We start from the raw sequence: 18,985 nt of genomic DNA, 5'->3' as shown, positions 1-18,985 counted from the left end.
GTGGGGAACTAAGATCCCGCAAGCCACACGGTGCGGCCAAAAAAATAATAAAAAGAACACGGTAATGAGAATGTCTGGCTGGAAAGCCCCGTTACCTCAAGTGCGGCCCACTGGAGACTTGAGTTCCTGGCCTTGCTCATGCTGAAAACTCAGCTTCTGTGCACCGGGGCCAAGTCAAATCTCGGAGACAGTTTTGGGTGAAGTAGAAAAGAATAGCTTTATTGCTCTGCCAGGCAAAGGGGGCCACACGCATCATTGCCCCAAACCTGACCTCCCTGTCTCCTCTTGGCGAGTGGCCTCCAGTTGCTTGAGCCCCAAACCTTGCAATCTTGATCTCCTCTTTTTCTCCTACATCCAGTCCATGAGTGAAGCTTGCTGCTCTGCCTTCAAAACAGATCCAAGAGCTGCCATGTTGGGAGAGGTAATCTCCGTCACGTGGCCTTTCCACCCGGCTTGGCCTGGGACGCTTCCTCACCAAGAGACAAAGAGCCCACACAGCCTTGCCGAGCTTGGCGCCCGGTGTGGGAGCATCTTTCCCGGTTTCAGGCCCGGTGTGTGCTCCTTTGTTCTGCTTAAGCCTGTGTGTCATATGGCACTCGGCCAACCCCACTGCTCTATCGGTCCTCTTCGGGGAGGGGATGGGGTCCTTCCACTGCGCCACGAGAGGGCCGAGCACAGGCAAACTGCCCGTCAGCTGCCGGGAGAGGCCCGCTGGCCCCCGGAAGGCCGACGCCACTACTGAAGCCGATCTTGCTGTCTCTTCTCAGCCTGAGTCCAGCGCCGTCCATCAGTGCTTGAGCGTCTGTTTTCCTTGGCGCCTCCAATACCAAGCTGCCGTGGGCAGAAGTGCCTGGAGGACTCCCCTGGATTGATAACCAGTGCCACCTCCACCTCTCCGTCTAACACTGTCCTTTTAGAATGTAAGTCAGACCACGTCTGACTCTGCCCAAAGCCCTCCAGCGGCTCCCATCTCACACTCAACCAAAGTCCTTGAAATGACCTTCTGACCCCTCTGGCCCCTGCTGCCTCCCTGACCTCATTCCTTCTTCCCATCCTCGGCTGCAGCCACTCTGGCCTCCTGACCGTGCCCCCAAACAGACTGGACAGGCACATGCCTGCTCAGGCGCCTCTCGTTGCGGAGCACAGGCTCCAGATGCGCAGGCTCAGTAGTTGTGGCTCACGGGCCTAGTCGCTCCGCGGCATGTGGGATCTTCCCAGACCAGGGCTCGAACCCGTGTCCCCTGCATTGGCAGGCAGATTCTCAACCACTGCGCCACCAGGGAAGTCCCCCCATTGACTCTTGACTGCTTGTTGAATGAATGTTAGACACTCTCCCTTCTGAGACCTGCTGTGTGGAAAGCGGCAACCACCCTGGTGGCCCTCACTGTTCCCATGTGCCTCTGATGGCCTCTCCTCGCAGGACGGCCCTTGGCTTCCTGGGGCCACCTTGCCCGCACGGTCAGGGAGCCAGAGCAGCCTGAAAGTTTAAGTCACTGTCCCCCAACCCCGGAGCAGCTTTGGCAGATGACCAAGAAAGCCCAGCTCCCCTGTTTTGCACCACATCACACACTTCCTTTCAGGGTCTGCTCTTGGGGAGCTCCACCTCAGACAGGGGCCTTCCTCTGCCCTCTCCCCAAAGATCCGCTCAACTTGGGGGTCTGGGACTATAAGGAACTGGGGTCTCTGAATATACTCCCCCTCTGCTTGACACAGCCTCTCCTATCTGTACCCCGCACCCCGCCTCTTCCTTCCTTGAGAAATCTGACACGCTCAGGATCCAGATGCAGGAGCGTATACGCTGCAAGCCTCCCACGTGCCAGGAACTGGTATAAGCAAGAGAACTGGAACTTGAGTGTCAGCCTCCTCTCCCCTACCGAAGGCCACAACCATGCGCTTGACATGGGTCCTTCTAGTTGATGCTTTTACATCTTACCGCATATACGCCACGAACAACACAGGGTATTGCTGAGAGGTTTTAAAATTCACACTAACGCTCTCATATCACGTGTGCCATTCTGCAACCAACGTTCGGGGGGAACCAACATTGATAGAAATAGGCCTGGTTTATTCATTTGAACTGCTGAACAGTATTCCTTAGAATGAACGGACCACGGCTTATCTGTCCGCCCCCGTCTGACTATGAGGCTGTTCCCGGTTTTCCACAGCTGCAGCCACCCAGCATCCCTTGGCCCCAGGCACAAGTCCCTTCCCTGGAGGCCCCATGTTCCTTCTTTCAGGGCTCTCGCCTCCTGACAGAGGGCTCCTAATGCCTGTTCCCCCCGAGAGCAGGACCTGAGTTCACCCCTGTAGCCCCAGGCCCCTGCAGAGCATGTGGCAGGCACTCAGCTTCTTTGGATGGACGGATACAGAAGAATGGGGGGAGGGGGCTGTGCACCAGGCCTTGACCTCTTTGTGCCGGGGACGAGCCAGGATGGCCTGAAAGAGCCCAGGTACCTGGGGTCCAGTGGTCAATGCCATCCCAGTGGGAGTGGGGTAGGGCCCTGGCCATGGGATCCTTGGAGCTTCTGGACAGGTGTCCCCGTCTGCTCTGAGGCCAAGACACAGGGTCTGCCAGGAGCAGACCGCCCCTGGCCCACTGACCCAACATCATCATGGGCTCCAGGAACAGCCCCGCCGCCGACCTCGCTGTCACGCAGGGAGCCCTCCCGAGGGCCAGGCACCGCACATTTCAGCTGCGTCATCACTCTCTGGGCAGGCATTAGCCCTCCTCCAGCAGACACGGGGGCCTGAGGGCCACACAGTCAGGGGCAGGGCGGGATTCAAACCAATACCTGAGGCATCTGAATTCGGAGAAACGGACACCCATTTGCCGCACTGAACAGTGCCGTCCTCTGCTGGGGCCTCGGCTGGGCCGGAGCCGAGCACAGAGCAGGCCCAGCTGGTCGTGAGCCCCTGCTTCCTCCTGCCACAAGAGAATGGGCACCTAAGGCCTGGTGCCCTGGGGATTCGCCGGAATCTTCCCAGGAATGGCAAGTCCAGGCTCCAGCCCTGATGGGAGATTAAACGTGGCTCAAAACACACTCAGCTACAGGATTCCCTGAACTTTAATGCCATGGCTCTGAGAAGGGCAGCTGGAGGCGGTGGTGCATCTCTGAGGCTGCAGACACCACCAGCCTCCAGTGCCGGGGTCCTGGGCCCCAAGTGACTAGGCAGTGAGAAGCCGGGGGTCCTCACCCCTGCACTCCTGGGGCTGAGCGTGACCAGAAGCGCTCAGAGCTCCCGCGGGAGGGCTTGGCCAACTTCGGGAGAGGCGTGCGGTAGAGGCATCACTGGCTCTTAGCGGCCTGACCCCGCCAGGCTCAGGCACGGCTCGGCCCGGGGCCTGCATGGAGCAGCTAAGGGTGGAGGTGACAAAAGCGACCACAGTTCCCAGCCTGGCACCAGTGGGACACCTGGAAGGGAGGAGAGGCCTCGAGGAGTTTGGGACAGGTGTGCACAGGGGCTCCTGGCCTCTCAGGGCACTTGATTCAGGGAACCCCTGAGATGGGGAACCGGAGGACACATCCCACATTAGTTCTGAGAAAGGCGGGGGGATGGGAGCGCCCCTGGGATGACATCCAAGGCACCAAGAAGGTGATGCAGCCTCCTCCCACCCCTCCCCGCCGTTCCTCAAACTGGCCCCTAGGCTGGGCCAGCTGCAGCAGGGCTGGCTTCAGTATCTTTGGGGGACGTGAGCCCTGCTCTCCAGGTCGGCAGGCACTTCTGGAGAGTCAATCGTCTGGTAGGCACTGTGCTCCTGTGAAGGTCCAAGGAAAGCTAGGGGGCGGGGGAGATGGAGGGAAAGAAAAAATGAAGGGTGAACACTTAGGACATTCCACAAGGCCAAACCAACATCCCCCTATCCCTCGACCAGAAAGGCCAGAGCTGGGCATCCCAACACGCAGGACAGTGACAGTGGCAGCAGCCCCAGGCACCAAGCCTTTAGCATATATTATTCAATCCTCCTGTAACCCTACAGAGCAGGTTTTTTATTGTCCCCACTTTACAGATGAGGAAACTGAGGGTCAAAGAGATAAACTGACTCGCCTGAGATTATAAAGCTTGAAGCAGAGGACACCAGGATTCAAACCTAAGCAGCACGACCCCAAAGACAGGGATCTTAGCCATTAGGCCTCAGTGGTTCTCTGAGCAGCACATGCTCAGGAATCTGGCCAAGGGACGCCCAGCCCTGGGCTCACAGGCTCCCCTCCGGCTCCTCTCCCAGACAGAGCGGATACAGTGTGACTGTGTCCAGAAGGCCCCAGAGCTGGCACAGTGGCAGAGCCCAGAGGGTGCAAGGCAGGCTGTAGGGCTCTCAGTGCCACACCCCTCACTCCCCTCTGCACTCTGCACACCTGTCCTGTGCTCCTGAACAGGCCCCAAGGGCCCTGGGCCTCAGTTTCTTCATCTGTCTAATGCAGAAACGCCACTGGCTCCGCCCCGCCCCCGAGCAGGCCTGGGCAGTGCTGAGGTTGCCCAGGGTGGGCGGCCCCTGGCCATTCCTGCCCTTAGCCCAGCTGCTCTCCCAGCTGGTCAAGGGCCACTCTGGGCCTCACTTCTCAGAAGTGAAAGGCGGAGGACCACACCTCTCCCCACTTCTCTCAGAGAGAGAGAAAGGAGGTGAGAATGTGCATCAGAGAGGGCAGGGGAAGGGCCACCACGAGAAGGGGTACAGCTCAGAGAGGCCGTGGGAGCGGGCAGTGGGTCTGGGCTGAGGGAAAGCACCTGCAGTTCAGGGCTGGCTTTGGCCAGGGCCCCCACGGCCTAGGCCAGCACCACCCGTCCCTTGGCCACCCAGACCCCGTATGTGGCAGGAGAGGGGGGTTCCAGCGATGGGGCTGGAGGGAGCTGAGAGGGGAAGCTGGCCCTGCAGGTGCCTACAAGCCTCGGGCCACAGACTGCCCAGAGCTGCCTGGGGCACTGGATCACGCCCCAAGCTGCACCCACGTCTGAGCTGAGAGGGGGACCTGGCACCGCAGCCTGGTGCGAGGGAAAGGTCGTACCAGGTGGGGACGGCCGGGAGAACCCCTGGGCCCCTGCAGCAGAGACCAGAAACTTGCACACGGTCCAGCCTGGCTCCCAGAGCCCACGCCAAGCCCCGCCCTGCACCTCGAGCCCTTCTCTCAGGGGGCAAGGTTGGCTCCCTGGGGCCGGGGCTGGGGGGCGGGCAAGGCGGAGACCGGGGAGAGGTGGAGAGATGGCAGCGTGCCAGCACCTGGGCCAGCGAGAGGGGAGTCGGGGAGCCGGCCGGAGGCGCTGGCCTCGCCAACGCGGAGCAGGAGCTCACCCCTGCGCTCCCGGTACATCTGGTAGACGAAGAAGCAAGAGGCCGGCTTGAGGAGTGCGCTGACGATGGCCATGCCAGCGCTGAAGCGCTCTGTGTCCGAGAGGCTGGCCCTTGGGTAGAAGATGCTGATGTGGATGATGTCCAGGAGGATGGTGACCACCAAGCCACCCAGAAACTGCAAGACAGGCCGGGCGCAGGGCCCAGGGGTGACCGCGTGTCCTCCGGGTTTACGAGCCCGCTGCCCCCCTGTCCCACCCCCTCACTCTCCCACCATATACACCAGACCGGAAGCTCCATTCGTGCCCTACTCTGTCCTTGGGGTTTGCTGGAGAACAGATCGAGCCAGCAGGCAGGACTCTGTGGATGAGATGCCCGACTGGGGGCTGTGAGGCCGCGAGCAGGGGTGCAGGGCCACAGCACCTTCCCCCACCTCCTCTCATCCTGAGGCCACGACGAGGTACAAGACTTGGGTCCAGAGCCTCTGAGATGGAAGGTCCCTCAGAATTCACTTGCTCCATCTTCACCACCAAAGAAATCCCTTCTCAGCCATCCCAAGAGGCCGGTGCTGGTGCTCACAGCCATCTGGGTCTGAGCGGGTGTCGGGAAGCTCCCCTGTGGGGCAGTTCCGCCAGACCGTGTCCACTCCGACCTCACAAGGTGGTGGAGTTCCCTCTTCACAGGCCTCCCAGCCACATCTCTCCCTATTAGGAGGGCCCTAGAGGTGGGTTACTGGCACGTGCCCCGCTGCCCTCGGGGAAGGGCCAGTCTGGGACACTGGTGGGAGCCCACCCCACGCCCCTCCTGGGGAGAAAATGAGCAGACTCCGGGCTCTCGGACCCAGGCGGGCAGAGAAGCAGGCCAGACTAGTGAAGGTGCACATGGGCTGCTAGCCTGGGTGGGCTTACTTAGCAGGCTCTAGAAAGTGGGAAATGGGGAAAAAAGAAGGGAGAGGAGATTGGACGAGCGAAGGGGAAGACGGAGCCGGGCCCACGACCACCCTTAAGCCAGTTCTCCCACCGCTCCCCCAGCTCACCATACTTATGGCGTCGATGGAGTCCCGCTGCGCGACGGCCCACACGCCCAAGGCCAGGATGGTGAAGTTGGACCACGCATAGGCGCCCGGGAACACGATGCAGCCCCTGCGGGAGAAGGAGGCATCTGAGTCAAGTCAGGAGGTGGCCGCCCCACAGGTGCCCATCCCTCCCGCAGGTCACCTCCTAAGGCTCTCAGGTCTCAGGGCCCCTACGAGCAGAGGCCACAGTCTCTGGCCTTGTTCCTTCCCACCCCCCGTGCTCCAGAAACATCAGCACATCCCATCGCTCTGCCTCCCAAACGGATCCAGAATCTGGCCATGTCCCTCCAGGTCCAAACCACCATCCTCTCCTACTAGCCTCTCCCCACTGGTCTCCGTACTTCCACTCCTGCCCCCTCCTGGCCATTCATAAATAGCAACCAGTTAGGTAAATCAGGGGACGTCACTCCTCTGCTAAAAGTTCTCCAACAGTTCTCTTGGAATAAAATTCAGACTCTTGACCATGGCCTATGGGGCCCTGTGGGATCTGGTGACACAGCCCAGCCTATACCTCCCATTCATTGCCTTGCTGTCCCCTCTACCCTGAACACTTGGTCCCTTTTTGTCATTTTAGCCTCACCTCAACTGTTAAATCCGAGACTCCTTCTCTGACTGCCCCATTTCAAGTACCACCTCACCACTTTCTAACACAATGCCCACCCTCTTTTATTTTGTAGGGTATTGCTACTAACTGAACTGTTTACTTGTTTGTCAACTCAAAGAAAATAATAGTTAACCCAGAGCCCTTACTAGTATCTGGCACAGTTTTAAGTGCTTTAAATTCGCTCATTTATGTGCATTTGTCTTAACAACCCCAGTAAGGAGGCACTATTGCTATCCTCATTTTACAGATGAGGAGACAGAGGCACAGAGAAGTCAAGTAACTTGCTGAAGGTCACACAGCTGCTAAGTGGCAGAGCTGGGATTTAAACCCAGGCAGTCTGGCTCAAGAGGCTGTGCTCTTATCCACCGTATTCACTCAGCTTGGATGGCCCCAGCACGCAGTGGAGTGCTTCATAAATTTAAATGGCATTCCCTGACGTGTACCATACAGAAAACATGTGCAAAGCACTTAAGTGTAGGGCACAACGAGGCTTACTCAGAATACGTAATCTCATTTTTTGGTTTTGAGAAAGCAGGCCTCACCAACTCAAAATCTTGGGGAGTGTGACTGAGAAATCTGGATTTTGACTCTGCTCCTCGAGGTCATTAACCATGATTATCACTGTTCCCATCATTCACACCCGTTAACGTGCGCACTGCACTTCCACAACTGCAAAACGCACATGTGAGCTCAATGGTCTCCAGTCTTGGTTTGGCAGAGAAATCTCCCCAGAAACTCAACAGCTAAAGCAGACGGTAATGACGAAAATCAATCCTGAGGTCCTCAGGCCTCCCTTGTGCAGGCCTGGGCAGTGTCTGGTGAGCAGAGCATTGCCATGCTTCTCCCTCACAGCTCCTAAGTGGCGTGCTTCCTTGTACCCACTTTACAGATGGAAACCAAGGTTCCGAGAAGTGGAGTCAGTTGGTCAAGGTGACCAGCCTGGAATATAGCAGAGCCAGGACCTGAACAGGGTCAGTCTGAATCCTGAGTCTGCCGTCTCTGGGCAGGGGGTGTGAAGTGAGAGTGAAGGTCCACCCCTAAGCAAGTGACCTCACCCCTGTGTCATGCGTCTACTTGCTGAGCCGCTGAGCTAACCCCCAGAAGGCGCCCAGCCTGGCAGCTGGCCTCTGGACACCCTCAATAAAGGTTAGCAGTTTTACAGTTTCAGAAGTTACGCTTTCACCTTCCGATGACCTTACAGGACAAGTGGGAGGGTCAGTAATGCTTTCACTTTATAGGTGAGAAAATGACTTAGGGGGTTTAAGTGACTCACCCAAGGTCACAGACACACAGAGCTCTACCTGACATCCACCCCAGCACAGTAGAAGAGACTGGCCCCCAGGCTTCAGCACCTCAGACACCCCAGATGCAAAGGCCTCGGGGAAGAACCAGAGGGGTGACAAGCCCAAAGGGCTCGGGCAGTGTCTGGAGGAAGGTTGAGCGGTTGGTACTGCCCTGGGCTGTTGCCTCCCTGAGGATGAGGGCTCGAAGCTCCTAGGGCAGTGATGGCAAAGGCCTCTGGGTACTGCCTGCCCCTCTGACATCCTTGGAACGTGGGGAGCTTGCTGATGATGCTCTTGGCAAAGGTGCTATTTAGTCTCGGAACGGGCTGGGAGATGTGGACAAGGTCCATGAGACGCATGGCTGCAGACCCAGGACACACGTGGACAAGACCCCAAGGAGACGCGCGGACCCAGATCCTGGGAGACAGGTGGACACAGAACAGGACACGGAGAGAGTCACTCACCAGATTGTCAGCAGCCAGTGAAGCAGGAGGATCGCCTGTGGCACACAAAAAACAGGGAGTGGGTGGAGAAGAGATCTGTGAATGTGACCACCGTGGTGGCAGGGGGCTGGGCAAGAAAGCTTTTGGAGCCAGAAAACACCGGAAGCCCCCGCCTAGCACCTAGGAGGGCTTCAGCAATGTCTGTTGAAATGAAATACCACCAACAGTGATAGAAGAGAAGGTAGAGAAGGAGGAAGGGCACAAGCCAGGCGATGCTGCCACGTCACCCCTACCCACTCCCTTGGGGCAGCTGACACCTACAGCCCTTCCTGCTTCCAAAGGCTGGAGGCTCCTTTGGGGAACCTGGGAATCTGCTCTGGAATCAGAGGAGCCTCAGGGGAAATGGGGGCTGGGGGGAGCTCAAATGAGGCTGATTTCTTAGGACACTGGAGCTGGGGTGCCGTGTGGGGACGGGGGGATGCCGGGTGCGTCCAGGGAATGGGAGAGCAGCCCGGTGGCAGAAGACCAGAGGGGAGAGGTGGGCCTTGAGGGCCTTGGCAAGGAGCATGGATTTCATCCCAAGTGTACTGAGGGATGTCACCAGAAGCTTTTCTGCAGGAAGGTAACACGCTATGATTTGTTAAGAAAAGAAACCCCCCTGGCTTTTTTTCTAGAGTTCTGCGCTATCCCACCCTTTTTATTGCCCCATATGTCCTTCAAAGACAGCCCTCTTCACTGGAACTGGTCTCTACTCCTGGTAATCAAAAGGGCCCTGATTGCAAAGCAAGTAAAGAAGGAAGGAACAGATGCTACGGGGAGGACAGGGCAGCTGCCAGCTAGAGCTTCCAAAGAAGCAGGGAACTCGGAGCTGGTGCTAAAGGGGACGCAGGGACCAGCCAGGCAAAGGAGAGGGAGAGCGGGGTGTTCCAGAGTGGACACCCGGACGCACAGGCAGGGACGCAGGACCCAGAGCCCCGAGGAGGGGGAGGGCTGGGCCAGGGGTGGCGCTGAGGCTGCGGGAGGCCAGGAGCCCCAAGTCGGGAGCCTCAGTGGGGCCTGGTGGTCGGCGGGGGCCCTTGAGGGGGTTTGCTCCCGGCACGGAGCGGTCAAGTTGGGAGGGGGAAGCCAAGAGCCTGGGGCAGGGACGGCATGCTGGGCCCAGAGAGCAAGGGCGGACGGAGGGATCGCAGTGGTTGCTGGTCCTGGTGCCAGGGGGTAAGGGGAGGGAGCCACCTGCAACAAGGAACTCTGGCTGCATTTCTAGCAGAGTTACTATTGATGGCGCACCTGCGATGTGTCAGGCCCTGGGCCCAGCGCCCCACGTGACCTTCTCCGGGCCTCACAACAGCCTCTGGAGCAGACACTAGAATCGCTCCCATTTTACAGTCAAGAAAACTAGGCTCAGAGGTAAATTAAGTTGATCACGATTGCACTGATGGCAAAACTCAAATTAAATTGTAAGTCTGACTCCAGAACCAGGGCTCCTCGCCTTCACGCTGGATGCACGGCCTTCAGCGGAGAGGAGCTATTTGGGCTTGAGACAGACGTAGACGTTTTCCACGTGGGGAGCAGGTGACATCCGGGGAAGACGCCCGGGATACCCCAACTTCACCCCCAGTGCTCAGTGAAGTGAACAAAGCCCAGAGTATGGTCCACAGCCCCCAAAGAATCGCTCCTCCGGCTACAGAGGACTAGAACAATTCTGTAAGGACGATTGCACCTGACTTTACACAGGTCTTGAGACTCCGAAAAAGTTGAGTCTACATGACAGAAGGCTAGCTCTGGAAGGAATCTTTGCCATCACCTTCCCTCGTTTATTACCGAGTGCCTCCCACACATCAGGCAGAATTCTGAGATTTTTGTGCATAGGAATGCATTTCATCCTTACAATCCTCTGAGGTACAATTTCCCCCATTTTACAGTTGAGAAAACTGAGGCTCAGAGGTAAGTAACTTGCCCCAGGTTGCATAGCAGAGCCACGTTTCAAACCTGACTTAGCCAGGTGTTGTCCGACCCAGGGCCTGGGCAGATGTGCCCTCCCGTTACAAAGATGGGGAAACTGAGGCAGAGGAGGCCTAGCCTTCTGAGGGTTTCTTTTCCCAGGGGCTGAAGAGGAGGGATCACACAGCGCTAAGTTTCTGAAACATGTACAGTTTAAGCCGGCATCGCTGGCACCTGCTTGGCCTCCACCCTGGGGATTCAAAGGCGAGCTAGGCAGGTGCAGCACTGGGCCGCCCTCCCAGACCTGACACCTGGGGTGGGCGGGACACTGTGCACCAGACAATCACCTTAGGAGTGTGGATTCCCAATGAGACAGCCTGCCGTGAAGGAAGTTACAGCAAAGGAAAAGGAACCTCATTCTGCAGCAAGGGAGAGGTGCTTAGGAGGCTTCTCTGAGGGATGAAGGGGGTGAGCCAGGGTTAACCAGGGGCAGAGGGGAAAGAAGAGCATTTCAAGCAGAAGGGACAGCACCTGCAAAGGCTGTGTGGCAGAAGGGAGCATGGAACATTCTGGAAACGGAAAAGAAGCCAATGTGGCTGGAGTGGAAGAGGAGAGTGGAGAGGAGGGACGGGATGCTGGGGGTGGGGCAGGGCCGGGCCTGGAGGGTGTGGGGCGAAATTCTGATCTTTATCTTAAGAGCAAAACACTGTCCCCCTCTGTCTAACAGGAAACCCTGCCCACAGAGGGGAAGGGACCTGCCAGAGGCCATGACACGTGGCCAGCCACGGTGGTCCTGGTGTCGGGTTTTTAACTAAGACAAGACACCAAGGAAGGAGCCACAGGGGAGGCAGCTCCCATCGCCACTCCCGAAAATCAACACCAAATCCATCCCTCCCTTGACTTCTATTTCAGAAACGGTCTTCATTTCCAAGTGCTCTGGTTCCCACCTCTAGACTGTGCACACTGCAGGTCTTTAATAAAGGGGTGCTCTTGGCCTGCAGAGCCCAGCTTTATCATGGTAAGAGGAAAGGCTGAGACCCAGGGAAGCCTGTGGGGAAACCATTCTGTTTAACCTGCGGGATAAAGTTTTTCCTGGAGCCAGAAAAGCTTGTAATATGGAGTGAGCACCTGCTAAGGTCCAAAACTAGGCCCTCTCTTTTGGGCAGAACAGAGTATAATCTGGAAAGCCTGCAGATCTTTAGCAGACACACATCCCCTCGGTGTGACATCACTTTTGTTTTCTAAAATATTTAGGAAACGTAGCATTAGTGGATCACTCCTCTTCAGCCCTGGGAAAAGAAACCCACAAAGACTAAGCCTCCTCTGCCTCAGTTTCCCCACCTTTGTAATGGGAGGGCACACCCACCCAGGCCCAGAGGGGTCTAACGTGCAGGAAAGCTCCAACAAGAAACCCAGCCAAGATTCTAAAAAAGAGTGGATATGTGTGTATGTATAACTGATTCACTTTGCTGTACACCTGAAACTAACACAACACTGTAAATCTACTATATGCCAATAAAAATAAAGAAAAGAAAAAGAAACCCAGCCAAACTGGCTCTGCCCTTCCTGACAGCCCTCATCTCAGCACAAAAGAACTGTCTGCTGGCTCTGGGGTAGGTTTTTGGTAACCAAGGGGATACTGGGGATTCCTAGGTACTGCCACAGAGAATGAGGGAGGGAGGGGCCTGAGAATGTGCCTGGGCAGCCTGACCGTTCCGACTGGGCAAGAGGAAACAAGAGACTTGAGCTCCTGGACTCCTCCTATAGACTCGGCCCGGGGTGGGGGGGGGGGGCTGCCCCGCCCTTTCCCTGCCAGTGTCCGATGTATCAGAAGACTGGGGGATGGGGAGGGCCAATGGGCCAAGGCAGCAGGGGGTCGTAGGATGCTGGACTGGGGGCAGGAGACCTGGGTTCTGGTCCAGGGGCCACGTCCCCCTGTGTCTGAGCCCCGGGTTCCTACCCTGTGAAATGGAGGCAGCACCCATCACCTACATGTCCCATGGGGGTGCCTCAACCGCAGAGACAGGCATCTGATGGTCACTGGATGTACCTGCTTACTAACCGGAAGCGCTGTGTGCAACAGGCATCCAGAAACAGCGTCAACAACATCAACCCCTGCTACTGATGAAGGTCTGCCTGTCACGTGTCTACACTACCCTGAACACTCGGCCCATGTCATCCTTGCAACGGTCTGGTGTAGAGTTTTAATCCTGTTTTACTTATGAAGAAACTGAGGCTGTGAGAGATTAAGTAAATTGGCCCAAATGGTAATGCTTATAAACAAGAGAGCCCAGATGCAAATCTCAGAACCGGTCTATCTGGTCTGAGTTTTCCTGCTAATAAAAATGTGATGCTACACCACCTCCTGGACCACTAGATCCTCCTCTTATCACCCTAGAAGGTAGGGCCTACTTTTATGCTCTTTTTCTGGTGAGGAAACTGATACTCAGAGAGGTTTAGAAATCTGCTCCAGGTCACACAGCTAGTAAGCAGCAAAGTCTGGCTTTGGACAGAAGTCTGTCTGGCCCCAAAGCCTGTGCTCTATCCACTGTGCTACAGGGTCAGGATCTGGAAGAGCAAGGGAAGGGTGGATGGAAATGAGGAGGTTTGACCTTAAGAAGGGAAGGCTAAGGGGGAAACCGAAGGGTCCTGCGGACCAGGAGTTAGACCCTTCGTTTGCCACTAGAGGGCCCACAGGGGTGGGGGTGGGACTTCCCAGATGGGTGGTAGACAGACCTGAGGTCACCATACACTTTTGGGTTTTTTCAGCTTGCAGGATTGAACCTGTGCCTTGGGCAGTGAAAGCGCTGAGTCCTAACCACTGGACCGCCAGGGAATTCCCAGGAAAAATATATTCTCTATATTAATCTGTATGGAGGGAATTCCCTGGCGGCCCAGTGGTTAGGACTCTGCACTTTCACTGCCGAGGGCGCAGGTTCAATCCCTGGTCAGGGAACTAAGATCCCACAAACCGCACGGCACGGCCAAAAAAACCCAAAAACAAACAAAAACAAAAACACCCAGAATATATTTTCCTGGTCCTGTGCAAACACTCGGTGGCCTGTTGCTTGAGGCAGCAAGATCCCTGAGGACCCCTGAGGGCTGAGGCTAGGGGACGGCACTCAGGGCTGCTGGAGAGCAGAGGCAGAGGTGGGCAGTGGTTAATGGTGTGGGTACTGCAGCCAAGTATGTGGATTGGACCCCAGCTCCGTGACTTAGAGCTGTGTGACCTTGGGCCAGTCACCTGAGCTCTCAGAACTGCTGCTTGCTCTTCTGTAAAGTGGGACAATAATGCTTCACGGGGGTGTTGCGTGGCTACCGAGAGGTGGAGGGATGTGCGAAACATTCAATGCAATGCCTGCCAGGTAGTCAGCCCCCGAGACGTGGCCATCCTCATTACTATTATACAGTCAGCTTCCAGAGTTCTTAACCCTCATGCTACACTACCCCCTGCACCCTCCTCCTCATGCTACACTACCCCCTGCACCTTGGGCCTTTCTCCCAAGACATCACGAACCCAAGCCCAGTGACTTCGAAGCTTGTCACAGTGACATTCCTCCAGCTCAGGACTTGCCTCATGGGTGGGGCTGGGTTAGCGACTGCCCAGAGGGCCTGGGCAGTTGCTTCTGCTCACCTGGCACCACTGCCCACTCCAGCTGGGCTGGGCACAAGCAGGCATTGAGCCAATGCCCAAGGAATGTGTGAAATGAGGGAGGGGGTAGTGCAGGGCCACAGGGGTGCATTTCCCCAGCTCCCAAGGGGCTCTGGTCTCAGAACACCCCACTCAGATGGCGGTGAACAAGGATCAACAGCTCTCTCCACAGGGTGGCCAGGTTTAACAACAAAAACACAGAGCACCCAGTTAGTTTTTAATTTCAGATAATGAATAATTTGCTAGAATGTCCCAAACATTGCCTGGGATATACTTATTCTAAAAAATTATTCATTGTTGATCTGAAATTCAAATTCAACTGGATGGCCTGTATGTTACCTAGCAACCCTAGCTGCTCAGGACCTCCCAGCACTTAGCTGTCTCTGACTGGTATCAGCTAAGACCCTTGGAGATATGATGTTTTATTTCCCAAGTCAAGGGAAGGACCAGACATTTCATTCCGGGCACCCAAAGCCAGCACAGCTCACATCTGGGGTCGTGTGTGGCCTGTCCCACCCATGAAGTTGCTCAAAAAAAAGCCCCAAACAGACTAAGCCCTCCCCGTGGACAGAAAATGTCAAGGCAGAAGTCAGTCCTAACTAATTGGTGGCCAGGAAAGGACACAGCTTTGAAGCCTGACCCTGATGGGTTCAAATCCTGCCTCTGCCACTAAATCTCTGTGGGACCTTGGCAAGTTACTTACCTGGTCTGAGCTGAAGTTTGCTCATCTGTAAAAATCTCAGAAGGTTGATGTGATTAAATAAATAACCTGGCACACCACAGATGGCCCCAAAATGCGGGCTCTCTCCCCTCTCAATTCCTGCGGCTCTGTCCCTCATTTCATTCCCTCTTAGCAATTATTTTAGGCAAATCTCTAATTAGAGAAAAGGCGGTCAACATTAACCCCACGCGGGCTGGAACAGAGTATTGACACCAACAAACCTCAGTTGCCCTCATGTAAATTTCTTCCCAGCTAAACCTTCAATCCAAGTCCATTCCCTTGTTCCAGCCATCTCTCCCCCTAGCCGTTGACTGAAAGCTTCGGGGAGGTTTGCTGAAGCAAGTATTAAGGAAAGTATCAAGGGACGTCTTCTCATGTGAAGTCACAGCACAGACGGTGTCTAATAATCCAAATATAGATAATGTTATGTAGTCATCTATCTCTGAGATTCCTTCAGTACCAGACACCACGGGTGCTAAATTCTTTGTCATGCGTGAGTAAAAGGGCATTCCTGGATACAGTCTCAAAAGAAACTGCACTGAGACCCAAAATGGCAGGTTTGGTCCAAGGTTCATACCTTCCTGACCAAAGCTAAAGGCTTCAGCCTCTCAGTGGCAAACAGAGCCAAGAAGCACTGGGCTGGTGGGGCGGGGAGGAAAAAAAAGAACAGCCGCTGGCATCCTGACAGCTGAGGCCACGGCTCAGGAAATGAAGACACCCCAGGAAGCTCCAGTGTTTCCCTAAATGCGCAAAGTTGGCGTTTTCTGCTTTTAAGTAACTTCTATTGGTGTCTGTGTTGCTTACGAAATAAAGACGTTGAATTTATAAACTTGGAAAAACCACTCGTCCGGGATCACAGCTTTATCTGCCAACAAAGGAGGCTACCAGGTTGGTGCTGGGGGTGCAGGTGAAAGGTTTAGCCCCTCTCTCGGTGGAGGGGAGGTGTGCCGCCTCTAAGCCCCGCCGTGGGCTCTCGGTGGGCCCCTCCCCTCCCCCCCCCCCCCCGCGCCTTCCTCTTTCTCCAGGGGAATTCTGCGCGCGCAGGCCAAGGCGAGCCTCTGGGGCCCGGCGCTCCCAGCTGGACCGGTCTGACTCTGGGAAGAAGGGGCCCCTTCCCTCCCTTTCCTCCTCCAGTTTCCTCTCGGTCTTTCCTGCTGGCCTTCTGTATCCCTCTCCTTGCTATGGTCTCTCCACCCACCTCCTTCTCACCTGGGCTCTGTACGTTCTCTTTCTCCCTACCACCCCTCTTTCCCCAAACTCTCGGTCCTCTCACCTCTAAATTCCTACTTTAAAAGCGCAAACGCCCAACACGCTCGGAGAGACCCGCCCCGCGCCCGCCCGCCAGCCCGCCAGCCCGCCAGCCCGCCAGCGGCTGGGCCACCCCCGCCCCGCCCCGCCTATCGCCACCTTCAGGTTCACGGCGGGCAGCTCCATCACGACCAAGCCGGAGGGAATCTGCGCGACAACCGCGGGGGCTCCTGGTCTACGAACTCGGGAAACAAACTTGCCCGGCTCCGCCCCGCCCGCGGCCCCAGCTCCAACCCCCGCACCCCGGGGAGGGGGGAGGGGCACGTGAGTTGGGTCACGTGACTGTTGCCCGGTTGCTAGGCGACGGCGTCCGGCTGCTCGCGCCTTAGTCCCGCCACTGCCCAGGTAGTTCCCGGCACGGCTGGAGAACATCCAGATTTGCGTCGCAAAGGGCACAATATCTCGCCGAGTTGAAGTCCCTGCAGGTGGGCTGATGGGACCACCTGCAGCCAGGAGAGCTTGGGGGAACGTCCAGGTACAAACTGCAGATGCGGCAACAGCTGGTGTCTCATCCCAGAGGGCACCCTCTCTCCTCCCTCCTTCTCCAGTGAAAGTGGAGACAGTTACGGACCTCAGACGATCCTTGTGAGGATAAATGAACTAATTCATGTTGAAAGAAAAATGATTCTGACACTTGCTAAAATGGTAAGGAAAACTTATTCAAGACTATTGGGGCAGGGGTAACACAATAGGGGAGGGAGAGATCAAGCCCAACTCGGAGTACCCCAAGGACAAGTAGGGGTTTATAGGCAAGCAGCAGAGTGAAGGGTCAGTGGATGGCAAAAGTATGACTAAGAGGAAACATCAAGGATAGGGTGATTCTTGCTAGCCTGACCTAACAGGATTCTTGCTATCAAGGGTCGGAGGGATTCTTGCTAAACTGACTTAGCAGGATTCTTGCTGAAACTGGCCTATGCAGGATGCAGAAGGCTGGGCTGAGGCCTAGTCAAGAAGAGGGCTCAGAGGAGCCTAACTACAGTTTGGTTAAAGATACAGTCTTTGTCCGGGCTTCCCTGGTGGTCCAGTAGGTAAGACTCTGTGCTCCCGGTGCAGGGGGCTGGGGTTTGATCCCATGTCAGGGAACTAGATCCCGCAGGCATGCCGCAACTAAGAAGTACTCATGCAACTAAGAAGTACTCATGCCGCATCTAAAAAAAGATCCCACGTGCCACAACTAAGACCCGGTGCAAACAGAATAATAAATAACTAAATAAATATTAAAAAAAAAAAAAAAAGGTAGAGTCTTTGTCAACATAAAGTGCCCAGAACAAATGCCTGGCACTTAGTAAATGGGCAATATACATAAAACATTGTTATTATCAATACACAAGGGGCCTATGGTTGGAGCCTTCTTGAGTTAACATACTTAAAGCTTCAGAAAAATCCACCTGGAAGACCAGCAGAAAACCTATAGTCACACTCGTCTCCAGAAGGAAGAAGACACGAGAAGATTCTATCAAGACACTGTCTGCCCCCCAGCTGTGAATGGAAGGGATCGAGGAAAGAAAGGGCTCTCCCACCTGGCATCTCTCTTAAAGATGGTTGCCCTCCAGAGAGCCCCTCCATCCTCCTCCCCAACCCATCCTCCACCCATAACCAGAGAACACTTTCATTTGGATAACTCCGGCTTTCATTTAGAGGGTCCCCTTGAGTCTGTCTGAGTGTTTATTCTCATTTCCAGGAGGGGAGAGACCACGTGGAAACTTGAAAAACTGCCTGGGTGGGTTCTGAGATCATATCAAGACACATACTCTCTTCAGATACAAAGAAGGACTTTTCTAGGTGGGTGTGGGAACTTTTGCAGGGCTGCAGGGTCCGCTGGCCTAATTTAATGCCCCTTTTGGAGACACAGCCATCCAGCCGGGGGGCAGAACATCACAATGTCTGCCAGAGTAACCGAGAGCTGGTAAGCTTTAGAGACCAGACAAATGGCTACACTGGGTAGGATTGTTTGGGATTCAGAGCCCAGGGGACGAGCTGGACCAGAGTAACAAGAGTTTGAGTCCTATCTTTGTCCACTTACTGGTTCAACTTGAGCAAGTCACTTTGCGTCTCTATGCTTCCGTTTTCTGATCTGTAAAATGAGGATAATAATAGTATCTTCCTCAACGGGTTGTTAGGATTTGTTAATACACAAAAAAATGTTTAGAACATTGCCTGGCAGACAGTAAGCACTCAATCAGGATTTGCTACTATTTTGTTATCCATTATTAGTTAATTATCATTAATTATTGTTACTGGCATAGTATCTAGAAAAGAGGAATTCCTCAATAACTGGTGGGTATTACAACATTATTATCATATTATTTCCTTCTAAGAGATGTTCCCCATCCACCCCAGATCCTAGAGGTGTTTAATCCAAGCCTGCAGGTATGTAATAAAACCGTGATCACCTTGTAAGGAGAAAATGCAAAACAACTCCTGGGATTAGAGCTGACATTTATTAAGTACTATTTTGTGGCAGACAGTGTGAAAAGTGCTCACAATAAATGTTCACAACAACTGCTGTGGTGTAGGTGCCATTCTCATCCTGATTTACAGTAAGATGACCGAGGCTAAGACGAGTTAAGACACTTGCCCAAAGGCACATCACTAGTTGGTATTAAACTGGGCTGGGGACCAAGGAGGTCTGGTTCCACGACTGTGACATTCAGCCACTCAGCTCCACAGCCCA

General features: G+C 55.2%; 1 protein-coding gene across 1 annotated transcript; it reads right to left on the bottom strand.

Annotated features, from left to right (window-relative positions):
- Positions 1-2,044: 2,044 nt before the first annotated feature.
- Positions 2,045-16,547, bottom strand: AGTRAP (angiotensin II receptor associated protein). Its single transcript, XM_057534021.1, has 4 exons — positions 16,411-16,547; positions 6,321-6,426; positions 5,216-5,462; positions 2,045-3,777 (listed from the first exon to the last, which is right to left on the bottom strand). The coding sequence occupies exons 1-3, from the start codon at positions 16,435-16,437 to the stop codon at positions 5,284-5,286; spliced, it is 312 nt and encodes a 103-aa protein (XP_057390004.1). The 5' UTR covers positions 16,438-16,547; the 3' UTR covers positions 2,045-3,777; positions 5,216-5,283.
- Positions 16,548-18,985: the final 2,438 nt, after the last annotated feature.

Source organism: Balaenoptera acutorostrata, chromosome 1 (assembly GCF_949987535.1).
Source record: "Balaenoptera acutorostrata chromosome 1, mBalAcu1.1, whole genome shotgun sequence".
In the NCBI taxonomy this organism is placed as follows: Eukaryota; Metazoa; Chordata; class Mammalia; order Artiodactyla; family Balaenopteridae; genus Balaenoptera; species Balaenoptera acutorostrata.
This window is presented reverse-complemented; position numbering and strand designations above follow the sequence as displayed.

Excerpts from the sequence above, each read along its gene's own strand:
- AGTRAP (XM_057534021.1), bottom strand. The coding sequence starts at position 16,437 with ATGGAGCTGCCCGCCGTGAACCTGAAG. Across the intron at positions 6,427-16,410 it reads TGCCCGCCGTGAACCTGAAG|GGGCTGCATCGTGTTCCCGG; the intron begins GTGGCGATAGGC and ends CTTCTCCCGCAG. Across the intron at positions 5,463-6,320 it reads CCATCGACGCCATAAGTATG|TTTCTGGGTGGCTTGGTGGT; the intron begins GTGAGCTGGGGG and ends CCTGTCTTGCAG.